This window comes from Tympanuchus pallidicinctus, unplaced genomic scaffold, assembly GCF_026119805.1.
Source record: "Tympanuchus pallidicinctus isolate F22 unplaced genomic scaffold, pur_lepc_1.0 scaffold6, whole genome shotgun sequence".
In the NCBI taxonomy this organism is placed as follows: Eukaryota; Metazoa; Chordata; class Aves; order Galliformes; family Phasianidae; genus Tympanuchus; species Tympanuchus pallidicinctus.
Window position 1 is genome coordinate 41,697,917 of NW_026294780.1, and position 20,010 is coordinate 41,717,926.

At 38.5% G+C, this 20,010-nt stretch overlaps 2 protein-coding genes across 3 annotated transcripts in view; both read left to right on the forward strand.

The window, feature by feature from the left end:
• NAA16 (N-alpha-acetyltransferase 16, NatA auxiliary subunit) overlaps window positions 1-14,752 on the forward strand; it is a 366,631-nt gene extending 351,879 nt beyond the window's left edge. The window contains exon 18 of the mRNA XM_052705579.1: window positions 5,424-14,752. Coding sequence (XP_052561539.1) covers window positions 5,424-5,446 — 23 coding nt within the window. The 3' untranslated portion in view covers window positions 5,447-14,752. The remainder of the gene's footprint in view (window positions 1-5,423) is intronic.
• Window positions 1-20,010, forward strand: part of DGKH (diacylglycerol kinase eta) — a 167,328-nt gene that overhangs the window by 30,849 nt on the left and 116,469 nt on the right. The gene's annotated exons all lie outside the window — the stretch shown is intronic.

A 20,010-nucleotide genomic window follows, 5' to 3' on the forward strand; every position in this document is an offset into this window, starting at 1 on the left:
TATGAAAAACAGCAAACTCCACTGCATGAAAAGGGAGCTCTTTTTTCCCCTCCTGCTCCTGTGTTTGATATGTCTGTTGTTCAGAAGTGCCTGCTCCACTGTTGCTAACTAACCTGATTACGTGACTCGTTACCATGTCTGAAAATACATCTGGTTTTCCTTCTTCTCAACTTTGTTGAACAGAATGCTTTAATCACAATGCTTTATTTTTTCCCTAAAGCGGACAGAGCTTTGTACCACTGTTGGGAATTGCACCTTCCTCTGTTTTGTAGTGAGATTTTGCAAGCTATTTTTTTTTCCTGTGTTTTTATTGCAGTTTTTTGCACCCGAGCTGCCACTATGGTGAAACCATACTGTTGCTGTTCATATCACATCATTCATATCACCATTCATTGATGAAATTCCATTAAGAAATGTACGTCTCCCATCAAGGTCCTTTTCAGTGGCTCCTTGGTTTTGTATTGCTATTTGCTCCTCTTGGTTATGCTGGTGTAAGTGAGACTTTTAAAGACATCTCAGCTGAAAATAACTACTTTCAAAATAAAATAAGAATAACCTGACCTGAATAACTTCATTGATACAAGCTGTAACACATCAGCATAGTTGACAGGAGGGCACAATACAGAGCAGTGATTGGTTGGGAGAGATTAGCATCTTATGCTGAGTTGGCATGCTGAAGCCAGCCTGCTGTGAGAGGAAAGTTTCCTGCCTTGGCAAGAGAAAGAGGAAGATGCCTCTGAAGGCCTCCAGAGGGAGATACTACCCACCTAAGTTTAGGTACCTCAACTTTAAAGGAAATTCACAATAAAGTTTGTAATACAAGCAGTACTGCCATTGAATTTTGTAGCATCATTATCGTAAAAAAAAAAAACAAAACAAAGTGTCTAAAATTAAGTGAATCAATTTCCTGTGAAAAATTGGTATAAGTTACCAAGTCCTAAAAATTAAATATCTAATTCAACGGTATGATGCTGTATTTCACCGCTTCTCAAACTTAGATATTCCTATTTATAAACTCCAAATTCCATGTCCCTAAATGTATGCGAAACAGGGAATATGTTTTATTTTTTATCTGCGCAGCTCTGTGTCGATATCCAGATTGCTATTTAAGGAAATAAACTGTAAAGTAAGGCAAAACAGCTAAAAATAGGAACCACTAACTAATACACGCTCATCCAAATAGAACATGTGGAAAACATCCGTTGAGCATGCTGAAGATTAATTTTACATAAAAAAAAAAGAAGAAGTTAAATTGGGGATAAACACAGCCTTTTAACTGAGGAGGGGAGCGACGTCAGCCTGTTCGTCCTAAAACTAGAAAGGAAATCAGGAAAGGAAAAGGGAGGTTTGTGCAGCCCGCATGGTGAGCTTGATCTGGCTCAAAACTGATCTGAGAAAGTTTGGGAAAACAGAAAGAAGTGAGCAAATAAAGTGCATGATGTTCCACTGGCAGATTTTGTAAGCCCCGTTGGCTGTTTGTGTATAACTCTCCATAACTCCTGGTCTAATACTGAAAGTGAAGGTTGTCGGCCCTGCCTGTGCAGGAGGGTTGGAGCTGGATGATCCTTGAGGTCCCTTCCAACCTGAGCCATTCTATGATTCTATGAGGAACTCTCCTTTTCATGATGTCTTAGCACAAAGTGCGTAGCTCACGTAGTTGAATGACTGGAATTTGGGATATTGGCATGGGAGAGAACTTGAAGATTTCACGATGCCTGTACAACTGTATCATCAAAACAAATACTTTAATTCCTCTTCTTAAGCTTTTTTCACACTTTTTTTGGTCCTTTTATTTTTCAGGTCTACATATTTTCATCTACATATAGAATTTGTTTTTTTTTTTTGAGGGGGGCCTGCTCATGTGAAAGAGAAATTTTTGGGTTATTAAGTCTAGTTAGATATGGTCAGATCAGGAAATCATCTGTTTTGAAATGAGATTGTGGAACAGAGTAGGTGAAAGCGGGCAAATGGTGTTAAAAAAGGCAGGGGCTTGCTTAGTAAAAGTAAGAGGGAAGAGGGAAAGGCATGAGCTGACTTAGCACCGTTGGTTATTGCAGCTGAGCGAGTGCTGACAGAAACACGGTGCACCAGGAAGTTACAAACTATTATTTGGAGAGCATGAATTGTGTGAGAAGAGGAATAAAGTCCAATCTTTCTGCTTCATTTATTCCATGCACTGAGATCTCTACAAAGGCCTGGTTTAACTATTCTATCACTTGAGCAAGGATGAGGTTAAAATTTCCATCAGAATGATACAGTGTCTAGGCAATGGTACAGATTCCAATGTCTTGAATTTTGTTGTTAAGTAATATGTGATTTAATAAGCATGCCTCCTTATTTTGAGTTTCTTGACTGTATAAGCAATTTTCATCACTAGGTTTGGTTCGTTTTGTACAAGTACTGACAAGTCAGTTTTGGAAATACAAAGGATAACAATTTTTGCTGACAGCTTCAGTATCTGATTCTAACAGAAACCTATTTTTGAAGTTTTCCTTCTTCCATTTTCCATAATATAGTTCACATACTTTCAGTGCAACATTTGCAGTTTGTGTGTGACATAAAGCATATTATGTGACATAAAGCATACAGGGAAATGTATTTTGTAAATTGAGAAAAAAAGCCCTGCGGATTGGAAAACTGTTATACATTGGGTAGAAGGTGTTTGAGCACAGGAATGTTTTAATTCTAATTTTTTTTAAAATTATTTTTATTTATTTATTTATTTATTTATTTATTTCTTAAATTTGAAATCAGTACTAACCAGATTACCAAGAACTGTTTGATTATTCATGCAAAAGGGGAATACCTGCACAGCACCTTATATATCACAACTGTACGTTAAAATTTGCTTTGTGTCGTGGCATTTTCCAGTTTATCAGATCCTGATGGGCAGAACTCAAGTCTTTGATAGCACTGATCAATAATAAATAAATTACAAAAAACAGGAGAGAAACTACTTGGGATAGAAATGAGAGTGTTTACCGTTTGTAATAAATGAGCTAAGTGGATGGTAGCATGAAACAATAACTTGTAGGAAGTCAAGTCAGACACAGGGAGCTCCTGCTATTTGTTGTGATTACTCTGGTTTAATAATTGACTGTTTCCATGTTAATTCAGACAACAGATGTTAAGATGGGAGAAATAACCCATTGTTATGTTTTGCTGGTTCTCTTGCAGTTTTTTTGCTCGGCGTTTTTAAGTCCCAGTGCAGCCAAACTACAAGAAAGAGCACAATAACACTATTACATCAAATTCTCAGCTACAAAACACTTCTTCTACATAGTCACCACCATTAGCTATGGGTTTTTGCCAGTGATGAACAAAAGACTGCATGCTGTGCTTTTAAGAAAGTGCATGGCTCTCTAGAACTTGGCTTGTCTTCCAAGTCACTGTCACCACTACTGAAATGCACCACACACCACCTCGTTGTGCTCACATGCACTGTTTGATCTCCATAAATTTTTAGCAAGCATCAGTGAACGTCAGCGTGTGCCATGTTTTCCACATGGAGGAGTTCAGTGTCACACCTGTGCTTCATATGCATTTCCATGCCATCTGTCACACGGCGACAAAATGTAACAGGTTGTTGTGGGAAGGTTCAACCTCCACTGCTGTGCCACCATCATCCGCTTCTGACATCGTGGGCCAACTTAATAAAATAGGAGGTGTTATTTTTTGGAGCACTCCTTGTACAACAGGCTGTTGTCTGTCCATGATGAACAGTAGTTCACTGTTGAAAGCCCATGACAGGCAGAGTAAAAAACACAGTTTCAAAAGCCAGGTGATTTCAAAGGATAAGTTGGGTACTGTGATGCAGGGGGATCATCTGGGAGGTACATTTTCTTTGACCAAATTTGGTGAAAAATGCATGGCTGAGATTTTGAGTACACATATACACATATATATATGTGTATCCATGTCCATATATACAAAATATGTATACAAATCTACGTGTAGGCTGTCATGTGGCCTCCCCCCAGCCTCCTCTGCTCCGGGCTGAACAAATCAAAGGGCCTCAACCTCTCCTCATAAGTCTTACCTTTCAGACTTTCCTTTGTAGCCCTCGCTTGTGGCCCTTGTTTTGGACATACATGAATACACGTATAGCTATAAATGCTACATGGATGTATCTCATATGGGCATTTTTAGTGATTTTGGGTACATTTTCCTCTTCAGGGGTGCATACACAAGTTGGAATTTTCACTGTCTTTTTCCCATTCCTCCTTTTTCACCCCCAAAGTCTCTGAAGTGAATCAATATGCAGAGGAAACCCTGTTTTATTTCAAAGAGGAGAAAATTGTTTGGACATTAATGTTGGTTTTAAAGACCACGTGTTCACTGAAGGTTGTAAACAGCCATGTAATTGGTGGATGGGGCTGGCTGCTTTCTGTCAATACTCTGTTAGTCACTCCAGCTGCTAGCTGGCAGTATCTTCTGCATCATAGTTGTTTTCTAATTATCCATTTCCAGCATCTTCTCATTTAATTTAATTTGTCTTTTTGTGTGTGTGGTTAGGGCTGAGTTATTAGCAATATGGCTGTCCCCTAAGTTTCTTAGTTTTGCTTGGAGATGCATGTATTTTGGTCATTATTCTTCTACTTTCCCACCTCCCATTCTGTTTTTGTTTTATTTTATTTATCTGATTTGTGTGTAGGGATATATCTAGTTACTTATGATGGTGTGAGAGCATAGGGATAACTCTTCCCTTGAGTCTGGTAGGGAAAGTGTAAACAGAATCATGGGTTAAGTGGTGTTATTGTGAGAAGTGTGATGTTATCAATTCAACGTAAGGCTATATTAAAACCACTGAAGAGGTTCTGAGAGCAAATACCTGTTCTTAAACAGACTGCTGATAAATGCCTATACAAGATCCAGTGAAGGAGTCAGTGGAATAATCAGACTGTTAAGAGGATATTTCCTTTTCATATAGCTACTTGATTAGGTATCTCAAACCATTTAATGGCATATGATTTTAGAAACCTTTAATATAGTATATTTGACTGATTGTTAGTGCAGTGTTCCACATTAATCCATGCCACTTTGTTGTTACTCATAGTTTTGTGTTGTGCTTGCTTTCCATCTAAAATGCCTTTACCTCCAGCCCTCAATCCTTTCCAACACTGGTTGTGTGCAAAGTTAAAAAACATGCAAAATGTGATCTGACTGCTGCAATCATTTGCTTTGGGGATTTTTTTTTTTAGATTTAAAATTGCTGATAATTTCTGTTGTACATTTCCCATCATCTAATTTAATTGTGTTTTGCTCATAATTTACTGAACTGTTGCACTGATAATTCGCAGAGAGAAAAAAATAAAATCACTGTTTCATATGTGCATGTTAATGTTTGATTTTGGTGGTGCCGTGTTAGGAATTCTAAGGCTTTAGCAGTAGTCAGAGGTGGTTCACCTTGTTTTTGCAACTTATATCTGACCTGTATTTGATTTAAGTTTCTGCTGGAAAGCAAATGGAGTTATATAATTCTTTGTTTAGCTTGTTGGAACATCTTTATAAACTGAGACTGCAATTAAGGCATATTAGTCTTAAGTAAAAAAGAGTAGTATCTTTAATAATCATAAATTTTGAAATGATATATTGCCCTACGATTTATTTTTCAGTGTACTCCCTTATTTAAATTGAAATGTGTTGCTGGGATGTAACTTTAATTTCCTATATCTAGGAATTGAAGTGCTTCGTTATTGGGTGGTGACACTACCTGAGCCAGGCTTTAGGATACCTTAATACGAAAGTTCAGCCATCAGTCTGTTATTTCTGCTCCTTCATCACAGGGCATATTCCAAAGCCTGTAGAAAACAAACTGAAAACTGAACATTAACATCTCCCTTAACATTCTCTTTTGTATAGAAGGAAAACCAGCTCATCAAAAACAGTTCAACGTAAAATTTCTTCTTGTTATTAATTAGCAGATTACCTGAATTTACTATTAAAAAAATTGAAGAATTAAACCTAAACTGTTCGCTGTAAATTTCTTCATGTAAGAATTTTTGTCTGGTCTTTTATGCGACATTTATATCAGCACCAAATATTTCAACCTAACAAATGGTAGCATCTGCAGGAAAGCCACCCATGTAATATTAATGTGACTTTTCTTTTTTTTCCTCAGAAAAAGTACATTTCAATTGCTGAAATAATCCGTTTAAATGGGCTTATTCTTAAAAATTCATTGCTGCTCACTGACGGTCAGTGATCATTTTGCATGTTATTCTTCTGATACGTGCGCTTTTTCTAAATGTGAAATTGAATTTTGGGTAGAGGAGCTGTGTGTAGATATAGAGAGACAAAAAGATGCAAATAGAACGATAGAAGAGCTATTTTTAAAGCATTTCTTTAATGTTTCAGTGACTGACTTTGAGGAACAAACACATCATTTTTAGACATCCTGCTCAATGCAGCTCTTCCGAGTGAGCTGCACTGTGACCCTTTCTTGCATCTGCTCACTGCTTGTGCATCTGACTGTCTGCATACCTTCTCTGTACAGCACACAACCGTATTTCTAGGCTGTGAGGATGTGTGAAGGCTGATGTATTTCATAAACCTGCCTGAAGTGATTCGGAGCATGAGATTAAAGGCTGAGTGTCTCTGACTGGAGTAGCATTTGACTTTCTTGGCTTCGTTAGATGTATGACTGAGGATTTTACATTTTGAAAAGAGTTTAAAATTGTGCTGCTTTAAATAGTCGATCCATCAGCTTACTTGTTCTGCCCGTGTCATATTTCTAGTGAAGAAAAAGCACAAGCCACTGAGATCATCAGAGGGCTGGAGCACCTCCCCTCTGAAGAAATGTTGAGGGAATTGGGCTTGTGTAGCTTGGAGAAGAGAGGGCTCCAGGGAGACCTCATTGTGGCCTTCCAGTACTTGAAGGGAGCATAGAAACAGAGAGAGAATGGCTGTTTACAAGGGTGGATAGTGATAGGACAAGGGGGAATGGTTTTAAATTGAGACAGGAGAGGTTCAGGTTAGATATCAGGAGGAAGTTTTTCACACAGAGGGTGGTGAAGCACTGGAACAGGTTGTCCAAGGAGGTTGTGGATGCCCCATCCCTGGAGGCATTCAAGGCCAGGCTGGATGTGGCTCTGGGCAGCCTGGTCTGCTGGTTGGCAACCCTGCACATAGCAGGGGGTTTGAAACCAGATGATCATTGTGATCCTTTTCAAACCCAGGCCATTCTGTGATTCCATGAGAATGTAGATCTGTTTTTGTTGCTGCTGATTGAGTTGATCTGAGATTTCCAGCTCTTCAGAGTTAATCGATGTTGACATTTTTATATATGCTAGATAAATGTTAACAATGCTTTTTTCCTTAAATATAATTCAGAATTAATTGATTTAAGCACTGAAGCACAGGAAAAGCAACTTATAGATGTTGTTGGCCATCTGCTTAGACCTTTCTGCTGAGATATATTTGAGTACTTTTTCAGCAGCTTGAGTCCCAATCTTAAAGCACTTTAAAGAAGCAGAATGTGAGAAATTAAGTGATTTGAGCCTGCTGTTCCTTATTTAGACTGTGGAGTACACTCCTTATTCTTGTCCATAGGGAGAAACCAGCTGGGAAAGTTAGAAGCAAAGGAGAAATGGCTATATTAATATATTAATGTACATATGCAAAAATCCCAGGAGTATGAAAAATAATTATGAAAAATGATAGTAGGTAGTAATAGATGTAGCCTAGGTTTGTATTCAGTCCCTTCTTCAGTGTATCTCATCTCTGCACGAATGCAGCCAAGCCTCCTGCAGTTTGCATGCAGGCAGAATTCTGTAAAAACAAAGCACCTGCTTGGTTTTTGCTGTCAGGGTTGACTTTAATCTGCTTTGATCAAAGTTAAGTCCTAAGTTTGCCTGTAACCAAAACTATGGATTGAAATGTTACATTTATAATTAGCTTTTGCGTTCATAAGTGGATTTATTTCTTTTTCTTTTCCCAACTAAGATAGTGTTTTGCATGCAGAAAATTAACCTGGAATTTGCTTAAAAGTGAGCCTGCACTAGTGGAAAATATATTTTGGAGAGGTAACATTCATCTTACCTAATAATGAGCTGGTCTTTTGTACTTTAAAATGGAGAGAAGCAGACACCTGTAGTGTGATGTCTAGCCTACTTGAAGATCATAGAATCATAGAATCAATCATTCAGGTTGGAAAAGGTCTTAAAGATCATCGAGTCCAACCACAATGATAAAGACCACGAAGATAAAGTACACTGACTGGTAAAAAGAGCCTTTTCTCCACTGTCTGCACAGGTGGGCAAGGAACTGGTGAGATGAATCCCCCAGTGGTGCCTGCTACCTGCGTCAGCCTATAAGGATAACAGAACGTTGTTAGAAAAGATGCTTTCCTCATAGAAGATTTTTACTGTATTATAAAGTTGAGCTTGTAGTGTAATTGCAGATAGGACTCTGAATTATGAAGGAAGCAGCCTAATGACTCACAAAACGAAACTCATTAGAGGAAAAAGTCTTCTAGCCTACAAACAATAGGGAGAAACCTAATGAAGTGATGACAGAAAATGAAATAACATTTTCCAACTTCATCTTGTTTGTAGAGTTCATTCCAGAAGAGGATCCAGCTGTACTCTTCCATGTGTTTACCAAGCCTGTGCTGAAAGCACAGTTCAACTTTAGGCACTTTTTTTTTGTGTGTGTGTGTTATACTGGAGAAAGATTCCACACTTTTCCCATGATTAAATCATTCTGGGTTTGAAAGCCTGGAGGTGGTTTACTCTTGCACTGCATTCAGCTGTGCTGGGACAGGTTTATAAGGAGGACAATGAACATCCAAGTTCCCTGTTTTGGCCTTGTTAGCACATACAGGTGATCAGCTGTGTATCAGTGCTGAATCTCCACACTGTATCTGCATCCAGATGTGTCACATGTGCACTTTCTATTACATCCCAGGTTGCTTTTTAGTGACATGTAAGAGCTTAATTGCTGTCTTCAGAGGCATTAGTGGGCCAAGACATAGCTGTATCACAGACTGCCTTCTGTCCTTAGAAAAATAATTTCATTCCTGCAGCTGATGGGATACTGGGGAAAAGTGTTTGAATTTCAAGCAGGTCTTTCTAGGCTTATGATGTGCATGTTGTCCTAGTTCAAAGAGAAGACGGATGCACATTCCTTGTTGAGTCATTAACAGTACAGCACTGGATGTTTTAGGGCAATCTAACGGCGTATTGATGTTTCAGAGCAATTAATCTGCTGCAATTAAGACCCAAATCAAACCTGTTGAATGCATTTAAACAATGAATGTTTTGAAGAAATACGCCTCTGTGTGGACATTTTATGAATGCTAAATGATTTGGCAAGATCAGTGAAAACAAAATCAGTCACACAGCTTCGAAAAAATTACTCATGATCCTGTACAGCCTGTATTTTAGACTTTCCAAACACTCTGGATGTCATTCTGTGGAAGAAGGAGGGCTGCTTTTTGACTGAGTTTAATATTTTGAGTGCTGGAAGGAGGGGAGCCAGCTCTTTGAAAGAGTAGATAATAGCAAGACAAGGGGAAATGCTTTTAAGTTGAAGGAGGGAAGATTTAGGTAGGATGTCAGGAGGAAATTCTTTACTATGAGAGTGGTGAGGTGCTGGAACAGGCTGCCCAGAGAGGTTGTGGATGCCCCGTCCCTGGAGGTGTTCAAGGCCAGGATGGATGGGGCCCTGGGCAGCCTGGTCTAGTATTAAATGTGGAGGTTGGTGGCCCTGCATGTGTCAGGATGGTTGGAGATTTATGATCCTTGAGTTCCCTTCCAACCCTGGCCATTCTGTGATTCTGTGATAGAACAAGATTTCATTGTTGCAAGTTAGATTATTTGTGGACATTTTACCCCTATGGCTGTTTAAAGCTGCATTGTAGGATGTTTTCTGTAGAAACTACAGTAAAGATTTCTGTGTATAGCTTACTTTATAGTTCAGTACTTAAGATCAAAATTGGGGTGGTTTTCTGTAACAGGGGCTGTGCTTTTGGTAGCTACCGAGTCAGAGCTTTTCTCTCTTCTCTCCAGCTTCTCGCTGGATCCCTCTGGTTTCCATTCTATATACTTGGAAAAAAAGAATCTATGAAAGGAGTGATACAGCCTTGGGCCAACATTATTTTGATTGCACATAGATGTTAGACCAGGAAGTGTGTGGGACTGAAAAGGAAGAAATGAGGTCAACACTACACAGATGCAGAATTATCATCTCACTGAGGTAAATTTGAGATTTGCACATTTGTCTGGCCTTTGGCTACTGCTGCTGTCTGATGAACTACACTTCTAATTATTTTTCAAGGACACCAGTATTCTGCAGTTGACGTCCTTTTATTTCAGGTTAGGTTGTCTCATACTTTTCATTATAAAAGCTTTATGTACTTTGTTATTTTTAAGAAGAGTGTTCTATTAACTCTGTTGTTTATTGTAGGTCTTTGGAATTCAGCAGAGATAACCACAAAGCCAGAAAAGTACTTTTTCTTTGTTGCCTGAAATCCTATAGTGTTATTTTAGCTCAGTTACAAAAGACTGAAAACAGATTCTTTTTTCTCTTGTTGCTTTTGTTGCCTGCAGAATTTTGGCAGCTTGTCAAAATAATGCCTGAGCACAAATATTCTTATCAAAATCTAGTCCCACACTGCTGTCAGCAGCACATGGTACACTACAGGGAGGGAGAGAGGGAGGGAATGGTAACACTGGAAAGAAGAAACTGCAAGAGGAATAGGTATACAATAAGAAATGTAGGAATACAATAAGAAATGGCTAACAGAATATGTGCAGTGCTCAAGATGCTCAGCAAGTGTGAGAGCTAGCTTTTGGGACTGAAGTCTGTAGGTCCCGTAACACCTGATAGATCATCACATGGATTAAATGGTCAAACTGGATGATCTCAGTGGTCTTTTCCAACTTTAATGATTCTGTGGTTGTGTGGTTTTACGAGTGTGGGGAATGAAGCTGGAGATAACAAGGAAGGTAGGCTGTTCTTGAAAGAGAACTGACATACAACTGACTCTGTATGTAAGTCTTACTTCCTCCTTGACTTTAAAGGATGACTTACGGTTATTTTGGGATGGATGGCATCTAAAACTGCAAATCATCTGGTTTTAGATGCTGTAATGGAAGAACTGGGTTCTTACCACTTCTCCTGAGGTCTGTGGAAACATTAAATGCTAAATACATCTTTGATCAACAGAAATGAGCAGTCTGAAGTGACTGGAGACAAGTTTTGAAGTTCTGCCCTCAGCTTTATCAGTGATTTACTCTCTGTAATTATAAAAGGAGAAGAGTAGCATATTCTTGATCCATAGGGCAGATAAGAAGATAACCTACACTGATTGAATAGCATGATGGTGAGAAGTGTCTTACTGAAATTAACAACTCTGTATCCAATATAAAGACTGGGTAGCATTGCATCTCCAGATGATGAGGACAAAATACAACATTTTCTTCCTTTTTTGAACATCTTGGATGTTGCTCAGTGACTTGAGTGAGGCTCCAGTGGGAAGAAATAGCATGTCACTTTGTAATTACAGGACTGTAAATGTATACATATGTTCTTCACATATCTAAATGACGACGGCTGAGCCAAATTAATCTGAATTTAGTCAGCTTCTCAGTGTTCATCTTTGTCATGTAAAAAGGTTTTAATAAGCGTAATGTGATCATACTTTTGAAATAAAGATAGAGCCTGTATAAATACCTGTTTCTTTGTTTCTCTTCTTTCCAGTGACTGTAAAATGCTTCTGTGGCTCCAAATAGTAACATTTGAGTTGATAATGATGATTGTATAATTAGGGTTTTTAATTTCCTGTATGAAAAATGGGAGTGGTTTTTATTTTGCTTGTTGCTGTTTTATGTAAATAGCAAATGAAGTATAATTAGATGTCTCTGATGGCCTGTCTTATTCCAGGCAGTATTGGTTTTGTATAAATTGGTTTTATATAAACCAAACAAAGGTTTGGTTTTGTATAAATTCTAGATAGAAGTGGAAATTTTGCAGGTTGCAAAGGGATCTTATGAGACTTTCTCTCAGGCTTCTTTAGACTAAAACTGTTTACCAAGAAATTCTAATAATAATTTTAGTAGGAAAAAAAATCTATTTATAGCTCAGCTCTCTGTTTGTACTCCTGTGGTTTTTGTTGTTATGTTCCTAGAGTGCTGTAGGAACAAAAGAAAGTACATTTACTAAAGTATTCCTTATACAAGCTTATTAATGTGCTACATACAATATGGGGAATGTTCTTGTTTTGAGAACTTGACATTACCTGTTCTGAAGCAAGAATGCAGTAGAAAAAAAAAGCACTATCTGTTGCTAGCTTCCAGACACAAATTCATGGCTTAGCTACTCTTATTTTTGTTGAGAATGTGACTAGCATCATAAGTTTAATATTAGTATTTAGTATTACAATAGTTAGATTAGCGTTATTTATTAATTAATATTGGTATTTAATATCAGAATACACATTATCCGAGCAGCTAGGAATCAAGCTAGGAAAGCTGAAGCCCTGATAGAATTTAATCTGGATAAGGACAATGAGAGGGACTTCTACAGGTACCTCAGTGACAAAAGGAAGTCTGGGGAAAATGATGGGCTCTCCATATGGAGAAAGAAGACCAGGTTATGTGGGACAGCGAAAAGGACAAGGTCTCTGCCAGCAAAACTGCCCTTCAGAAATCCCAGGTCCCAGAGGCCAGGCTGAAAGTCTGGAACAAGGAAGAAATACCTTTTGGTGGAAGAGGACCAAGTCAGGGAATACTGGAGCAAAGTGGACATTCTCAATCCATGGACTGTGATGGGATGCAATCATGATAATGCTGAGGGAGGTGCCTACAGACTAGGGGAAAGCAAATGTTGCTTCTATCTTCAATAAGTGAAAGAAAGGGGACTAGAGGAACTACAGGCCAGTCAGCCTCTTCTCAGTCTCTGGGAAGATGATGGAGCAGCTAATTCTAGAAACGATATCGAGGCATATTAAGGAGAAGAAAACCATCAGGAGCAGTCAGCATGAATTTGTCATGGGAAAGTCATTCCTGACCTAACCCAGTAATCATCTGTAATAAAATTCCCAGCCTGGATGAGTGAAGAGCAGTGAATATTATCTTCCTGGACTTCAGTAAGATTTCTGACACTATCCTCCATAAGATCTTCATAGAGAAGCTGTTGAAATACGGGTTGGATGAGGAGGCAGTGAGGCTGATGAAAACTGTCTGAATGGCTGGACCCAGGGGTCAGTGTTTCAGCATCGGATTGGAGGCCACTAAAGAGTGGAGTATAATTGGATCTAGTCTTGTTTAATGTCTTCATTAACGATGGAGTGCACCCTCAGGAGATTCATGGATGACATGAAAATGGGGGGAGTGAGTGACTCACCAAAGGGTTGCGCTGCCATCTCTTTTTCTCAATACTCAGTTCAATCTTAGAAAATAAGTCTTACCCTGGACAAGATAAAATAATTATATGGAAGAGATGTTAAAATAATGCTCCAGTTTCAGTTAGTATCTGCTCTTACAGTGAAATCTCCATGTGCGGGATGTTGCACTGTAAAGGAGCATTCCCCCAGTGTGTGAAGCTGTATATGGATGTCCAAACCCATTTGGCTGTTCAATCACCATTTATTGTTTGATGAGACCAAATTTATATATCAACGATTTGGTAACTTGTTGTACAAGAAGAATGCTCCTAAAGCCTGAAGATGCCATGGCAAAAGGATATTTTCCTTAGGTCTCTTGAATTCCCTGGTGATTTTTATTTTATAAAAGAAGTAGTGTTAAAAGGATAAATGAATTTTGATCTGTTTTAAAATCTGATTTGATTCTTTAGATATGCCCTTATCTATGGCACCTTAAATGAACATTTGAAGAGTTAATCACTGTAAGAAGTGAGACAGCATTTAATGTCTTTGCCCTTAGTGGTTTTCTTCTAATGCTTTTCCATCTGTGCAGCCTCCAGACTCTTGATTTTCTTGACGGAGTTAGAACTTTCTTTCAGTGGACGTTTGGGCACTGAAGGACAGTTGGCAAACTACGGAGTGTAAAAGTGATAAAGAATTTAAAAAAAAAAAAAAAAAGAAGAAATATAAGTTTTGAATCTTTCAGTTTGGTAGCCAAAAGAGCAGCTGGTTCTTTGAGATGGAACTTTTGATGACATGAACACAGAGCCAGAGAAAATGAACTACGTTAATATGTCGTGGGTAACACTGGTGTCCTTTTATTCAGTAATATTACATGTTTTCATTCTTTCCTTAACAACCTGAATCCTTGTGTAGTCTATATCAGAAAATTAAACTAACTGTAGCCCTTGTTCAAATCACTAAACTCTTAAAAAAAAAAAAAAAAAAAAAGTAAAGAGAGAATTTATTTCCAATTAGATCTAGAAGGTCTGTTCCAGAATTGAAAGGATAATTTGTTTTAAAATCAGTTGTATTATAGCTTTGGTTATCAGCTGTAAATAAGAGAAGGTATTGAAGAAAACAGCATAAATCACAGACAATTCATCACATTTTGTTGGTGTAACACAGTGTCTCTGCATTTTAACAATCAGCTGTTCATAGCAGGGGAACAAGATCATGTCATCTCTTCAGTTCCTTCTTTTAATGCTTAGTATCCTTAAATTTGCTTGCAAACTACAGGACCAGCTTGTATTTTATGCCAATATGTAGAACGATAGCCTATATTCTATTTTGCTTACTATTATTCTATTTGTGTACTTATGCTTACTATTAACTGCAATGTTTAATTGTAAAATCTATTCAAATGTATGTTCATACTTGCTATTATGAGTGCATCTCTTTCCTGTATGGCCTTGAAGCTCATGAAGTTTGAAAGTAACCCACCTTACCTTTTCAAATGTTTTGTTTCTATATTTGTTTTCCACAAATGAAGCTGCCCGAGGCACTTTCACAACCACCCAAGACTGACTTCTTACCTTTCCTTGAGAATGTCAGCGATTGTCAAAATTCTTGTGAATGTAAAGGTATAGAAAATGTTTTTGCTATATCCACAAGTTTATCATCATATGAGGAAATTAATTTGATTTCACATATTTTTCATCATTTTCCTAAGAAAATAATTCAGCAATTATTTTTTAGTTCTTCTATTCTCCTTTTTTTATAGAAAAGGACAGCATTTTTCCTTTTGGTCTTCTTGAGCAGTACTTCCCCAGCTTCGTAACTTCTCAAAGGTTATTGCTGATGTTCTGACATCACTTCTGTCAGATGTGAGCTACAAGCACTGAGAATTTATGTATTTTGCCATTTCTGGGAAGGTGTGAGAAGGAGGTTAGAGTCTCTGCTTGTGCAACTGCTGCTTGACAGCATTCATTCTCCCTCCTTACCCTTCTCCAGCAAAGAAATCTCAGTCTCCTGGAAGCAAAATAAGACCTACAGATTTTTTTTCCTTCATTACACTATATTCATCATGTATTAATTTTGTTTTAATAACTTGCTGCAAGTGTAAAAAATGATAGAGTGGAAAAGCTTTCCATTTGTAGCAGTCTGTTAGAATCAGATTAAATGATGAGACGATTGTTGTTTAATGGGCAAACAATTTCAGGAATAAATGTAATGTTGCAGAAAATAACCTCTTCAGTGTCCTTTGGTTATCTTAAGGTTATAAGCTCGTTTGCCTATGTCTCTCTAGTCTGGAAATCAGTGTCAGCAGAGCTAGCAAGTATGGGCTATAATTACTGGTTTGTGGCAGGATGTTCAGTGTGAAAATAACAGGGTGTCACTGAAGAGGTTAGGTTAACTGTTAGAGCTGACAAGATATAATTGCTTATGAGCCACTTTCTTTAACAATGAAAATTGCATTACTTAAGGGTGTTTCTTTTTAGCATAGTATCTGCGTCTGGCTGTAGAACTGGTTTTAATTAGAGGTTGAGATAGCTGAGAAATAAGTGCTCACTTATTTTTAGCTAGGATAAATATCACTAAAATAGATTGTCCTCAGAAGTGCATAAAAAAAGGGTAACGACAAGCAAATATTTGAAAATGGAGATAGTGGTAGCTTAATTGAGTTTGGAACAAATGACTTCAATATACATGGAATGCCTCTCTTGTAATTGATTTTGTGTTGATAATGCTGAACTCTGAAATTATCACACTTTTTTTACGTAAAGTTCTCGATTATGTCATTGTGTAGACTCCAAATAGAGCTTTGAAATTGTCTGGCTCTGAGTAGCAAGAAAGAGTTGTTGGTAGTGTAAATCTGACACACATTTCCACAGTTCGCTTGCTAGATTTGGGTCTGGGGAGGAAAGATTTATGTATCATGATTACTGTAGGATGCCGACAATGTTCTGACATTTTGAAGTTGTGATAAATTATGTATACCAAGAGGCCCAAGCTAATTTCAGATATTGCTCTGGACTAGACTTCGATCAGACAAGATTGGGCGTTACCAGGGTGGAACGGCCGTAGGCCAGGAGAAGCCTGGAAAATAGAAAGCTCTGTCCCTGGACGTGTTCAAGGCCAGGTTGGATGGGGCTCTGGTCTAGTATTAAATATGGAAGTTGGCAGACCTGCCTGCAGCAGGAAGGTTGGAGCTTGAGGTCCTGGAAGTCCCTTCCAACCCAAGCCATTTTGTGATTCTATGATTCCATTCTATAGACTTTAGAAATAACTAATGCCTGTTTCCTCCTTGATTACTACTTTTTCTCTCTGTGGGACAATACTCAATTTGCTCTGACTCAGAAGGGCTTGAGTTGTTCAGGGAGAGTAGCCACTCTTACAGCTCCCCATGGGCATCCAGCATGTTGTGTTTTTGTATTTGTATGAATATTCTGATCAAAGCTTCAACACATCAAACAAATCCATAATCCATAAGGCTTTTCTCCTTTGAATGTCTAGTTTGCTTCTTGTGTTCTTCTGGTGAGTAGCTGACCAAGTCGATGTGGGTGGGTGGAATTTCAGAGCTACTGTATTGGAGAGGTTTGTGCTGCTCAAGGAGTGCTATTCTTTCCTAGTCAGAAAGTGGAGTATTACAGAGGCAGTTTGACTGGCAGGTAATAGAAGCTGAGCTTTCCACTTATACTGGCACCATTGGCATGTCTTTTCCTTGAATCTCAATATGAAACTCCTTTAATGATCGAATCTGTTTTTGTAGTGACAAAGAAAATTCTGTTTCTGCGGTATTTTTGGATGGGTGCATGGGTGAAAGAAAGCTGCAGCAGCTATTGTCTGGGTTGTTACAGAATTAGAATGGAATGTGCATTTGGTAAAACAAAAGGTGTATTTAAGTATCTGATGGCCATGCTCTGAGGAGAGGGAAAATGTTGGTCCTCTCTGGATGTCTTCTGGGTTTTTGTTGCCGTTTGTTTTGTTTGGTAAGACTCTTCTGAGAACAAGGAATCCAAGCCTGTGGATATGGGGAGAGGTGGGTAACCTGACGAGCTGTTTCATGAACGTTTTAAACTGCTGGAGGGACTCGTTCTAAGGATTGTTTGTCAGGAAACATCTTGCTTTGCTTGTGTGAAGCCTTACTAGCAGTGCTGCCTGTGCTGGTCTGCATTGTGCAAAGCTGGAATGTTTGCCTGAAATTCTACTCAATATATTTTGAGGGTTGTGCAGAAAGTAATGCCTCCTCTTTTATTATGTTGGCCCATGACATCAGAGATGGATGTTAGTTGTATGGCTGTAGAAGCTGAACCTTCCTACCAATATTCCATTCCTGTGTCAAAATACAGTCACTTCTAGAATTGATACACTGACGAATCTAAAACATCAGATACTTCCTAGTAAAAAAAAAAAGAATACATTCAGATCTCTGTTTCTGAGCTTGAGTTATTTTACTTCTTGAAGTGAAGACAGCTATAACTTAAGACATTAAGTAGTACTGGAAATATCTCTAAGTTGATACTTGATGCATTGATCTGAATAAAAAATCAGGTTTGATATTCTGTCTGTTTTTGATTTCTGACTAGATTTTAACAACTTTGCATATTTAATCTGAACGCTCTCAAAACATTCTTCCTAGGATTCCTGCAGCTAAAATCATCCTCTTCGTCTAAACACTTTAGATAAAAATTGTCTGCTTTGTGTAAAGGTTTTTAAACACGCAGAGAGAAAAGTTTTATATTTAGAAATAAGCTGTGTATTCTGTGTCCCCAGTTAGAGTCAAACTTTCTTCCTTGTGTAAAGGTAGGCAATGCTTCCAAATAGGCTTCTGAAGTAAATTAAGAAGCTTTTACAGTTTATGCAGGGACTGGACTGACTGTGGATGCTTCTGGAAAATACAGTTACAAAGCCACTGCCTCAGAAGATGTAGAAGGGCTGCTCTGAAAGTAATGCCTCCTATTTTATTATGTTGACCCATGACATCATTAATGCATCTTGATGGTATGGCAGTAGAAGTTGAACTTTCCTGCCAATATTCTATTAAATTCTGTTGCCATGTAACAGAAAGGCAGACTGACAGAATGACATGTGATATGGAAGTGCGTATGAAGCAGAGACGTGTCACTGAATTCCTCCATGCAGAAGAAATTGGCACCCAAGACATTCACTGACTCTTGCTGAATGTTTGTGGAGACCAAACAGTGAATGTGAGCACAGTGAGATGGTGGGTGGTGTGTTTGAGCAGTGGCAACAGCAATGTGAAAGTCAAGCCATGTTCTGGATAGTCATGCACAACTGTCACACCACGAAATGAAGAGTATCTCTATCAGCTCATTTGTACAGATTGGCAGATTACAACCAGGGAACTGTGTACAGAGCTTAATATCATCTTCACTGCAATGGAAGTGGTGGTGGCAGTTGTGGAATACTGCAAAGTTTACACCAGGTAAGTCCCATGAGTGCTCATAGAGGAACAGAAAGACCACTGTATGCAAGTTTATCAGGACCTATTGAACCAAGGCAAGGCTGAAGGTGACAGCTTCCTGAATTGCATCATTATTGTGACAAGATGTGGTGTCACCACTAAGAGCCAGAGTCAACCATGGAGTGACAGTATATGAATGCCTCATCAAAGAACAAGTTCAAGATGCAGCCTGCAGTGGGTAAAATGATGTGCACTGTCTTTTGGGAGTAGGAAATGGGTGATCCTTCTGGATTTTCGGGAACCTGTACAAACCATTAACTCTGACCAGTACATCATGTCTATGACTGAGCTGAAGGCTCGAACTTTCAGAGTGAGGCCAGAGAAGAAGACAACCTTGCTCTTGCAACAGAGTGATGCCAGGCCCCGTAGCAATTTGAAGACCGGGGAGCATAGTGCCAATCTTGGCAGGACTCTGCTACTACACCCACTGTATAGTCCAGATTTGGCACCTTCTGACTTCCATCTGTTCCGAGGAAAGGTGGACTGCATGGACAACGTTTTCTTAGCAGTGATGCCATCATAGCAGCTGTGAAACAGTGGATCACTGGTGCTGGTACAGATTTTTATGAGCACAGCATGCAGGCTCTTGTTCATCACTGGCAAAGATGGCTAGCTATTGTGGTGACTGTGTTGAAAAAACAGTGTTTTGTAGTTGAGAATTTGCTCTATAAAATAGCGTAATTGTGTTGTTTGTATCTGTGTAGTTTCCATGAAAATAAATAGGAGGCATTACTTCTGGAAGGACCTACGAATATTAAAAACACCTAATAGGACAAACTACTATTTAACACTGCTTTAATTCAGTGTAAAATTAATCACGCTGTACAGTCTTTTCACTTCTCTGGAAATCCTGTATGAATGGTTTATAGAATAATAGAAGGCTCACTTCTGAATCTTCGACAGACTGCAGTATAATATCACATTGCATGAGGATTACTTGAAACATCAGTCAGTAATGCCTGCCTTTCTTATTCTGGATATTAGAATGACTCCCACTGCTATTGTGTCTGAATGAATCATAAAAATAACTAAATTTATCTTTTCCCTCTTCCCTGAATAAGAAAGTATTTTTGCTATTTCCAACTGTGAAATGAAGTAAAAACGAAAAGCGAAAGGTTGCCTAATGCAGTAATAAGGAAGCCTGAGACAGGTGGAAATTGAGTCTCTGTCCCTGATTCACAAGTAATGCCTTTGCCACACTGTTTTTCCAGGGCTT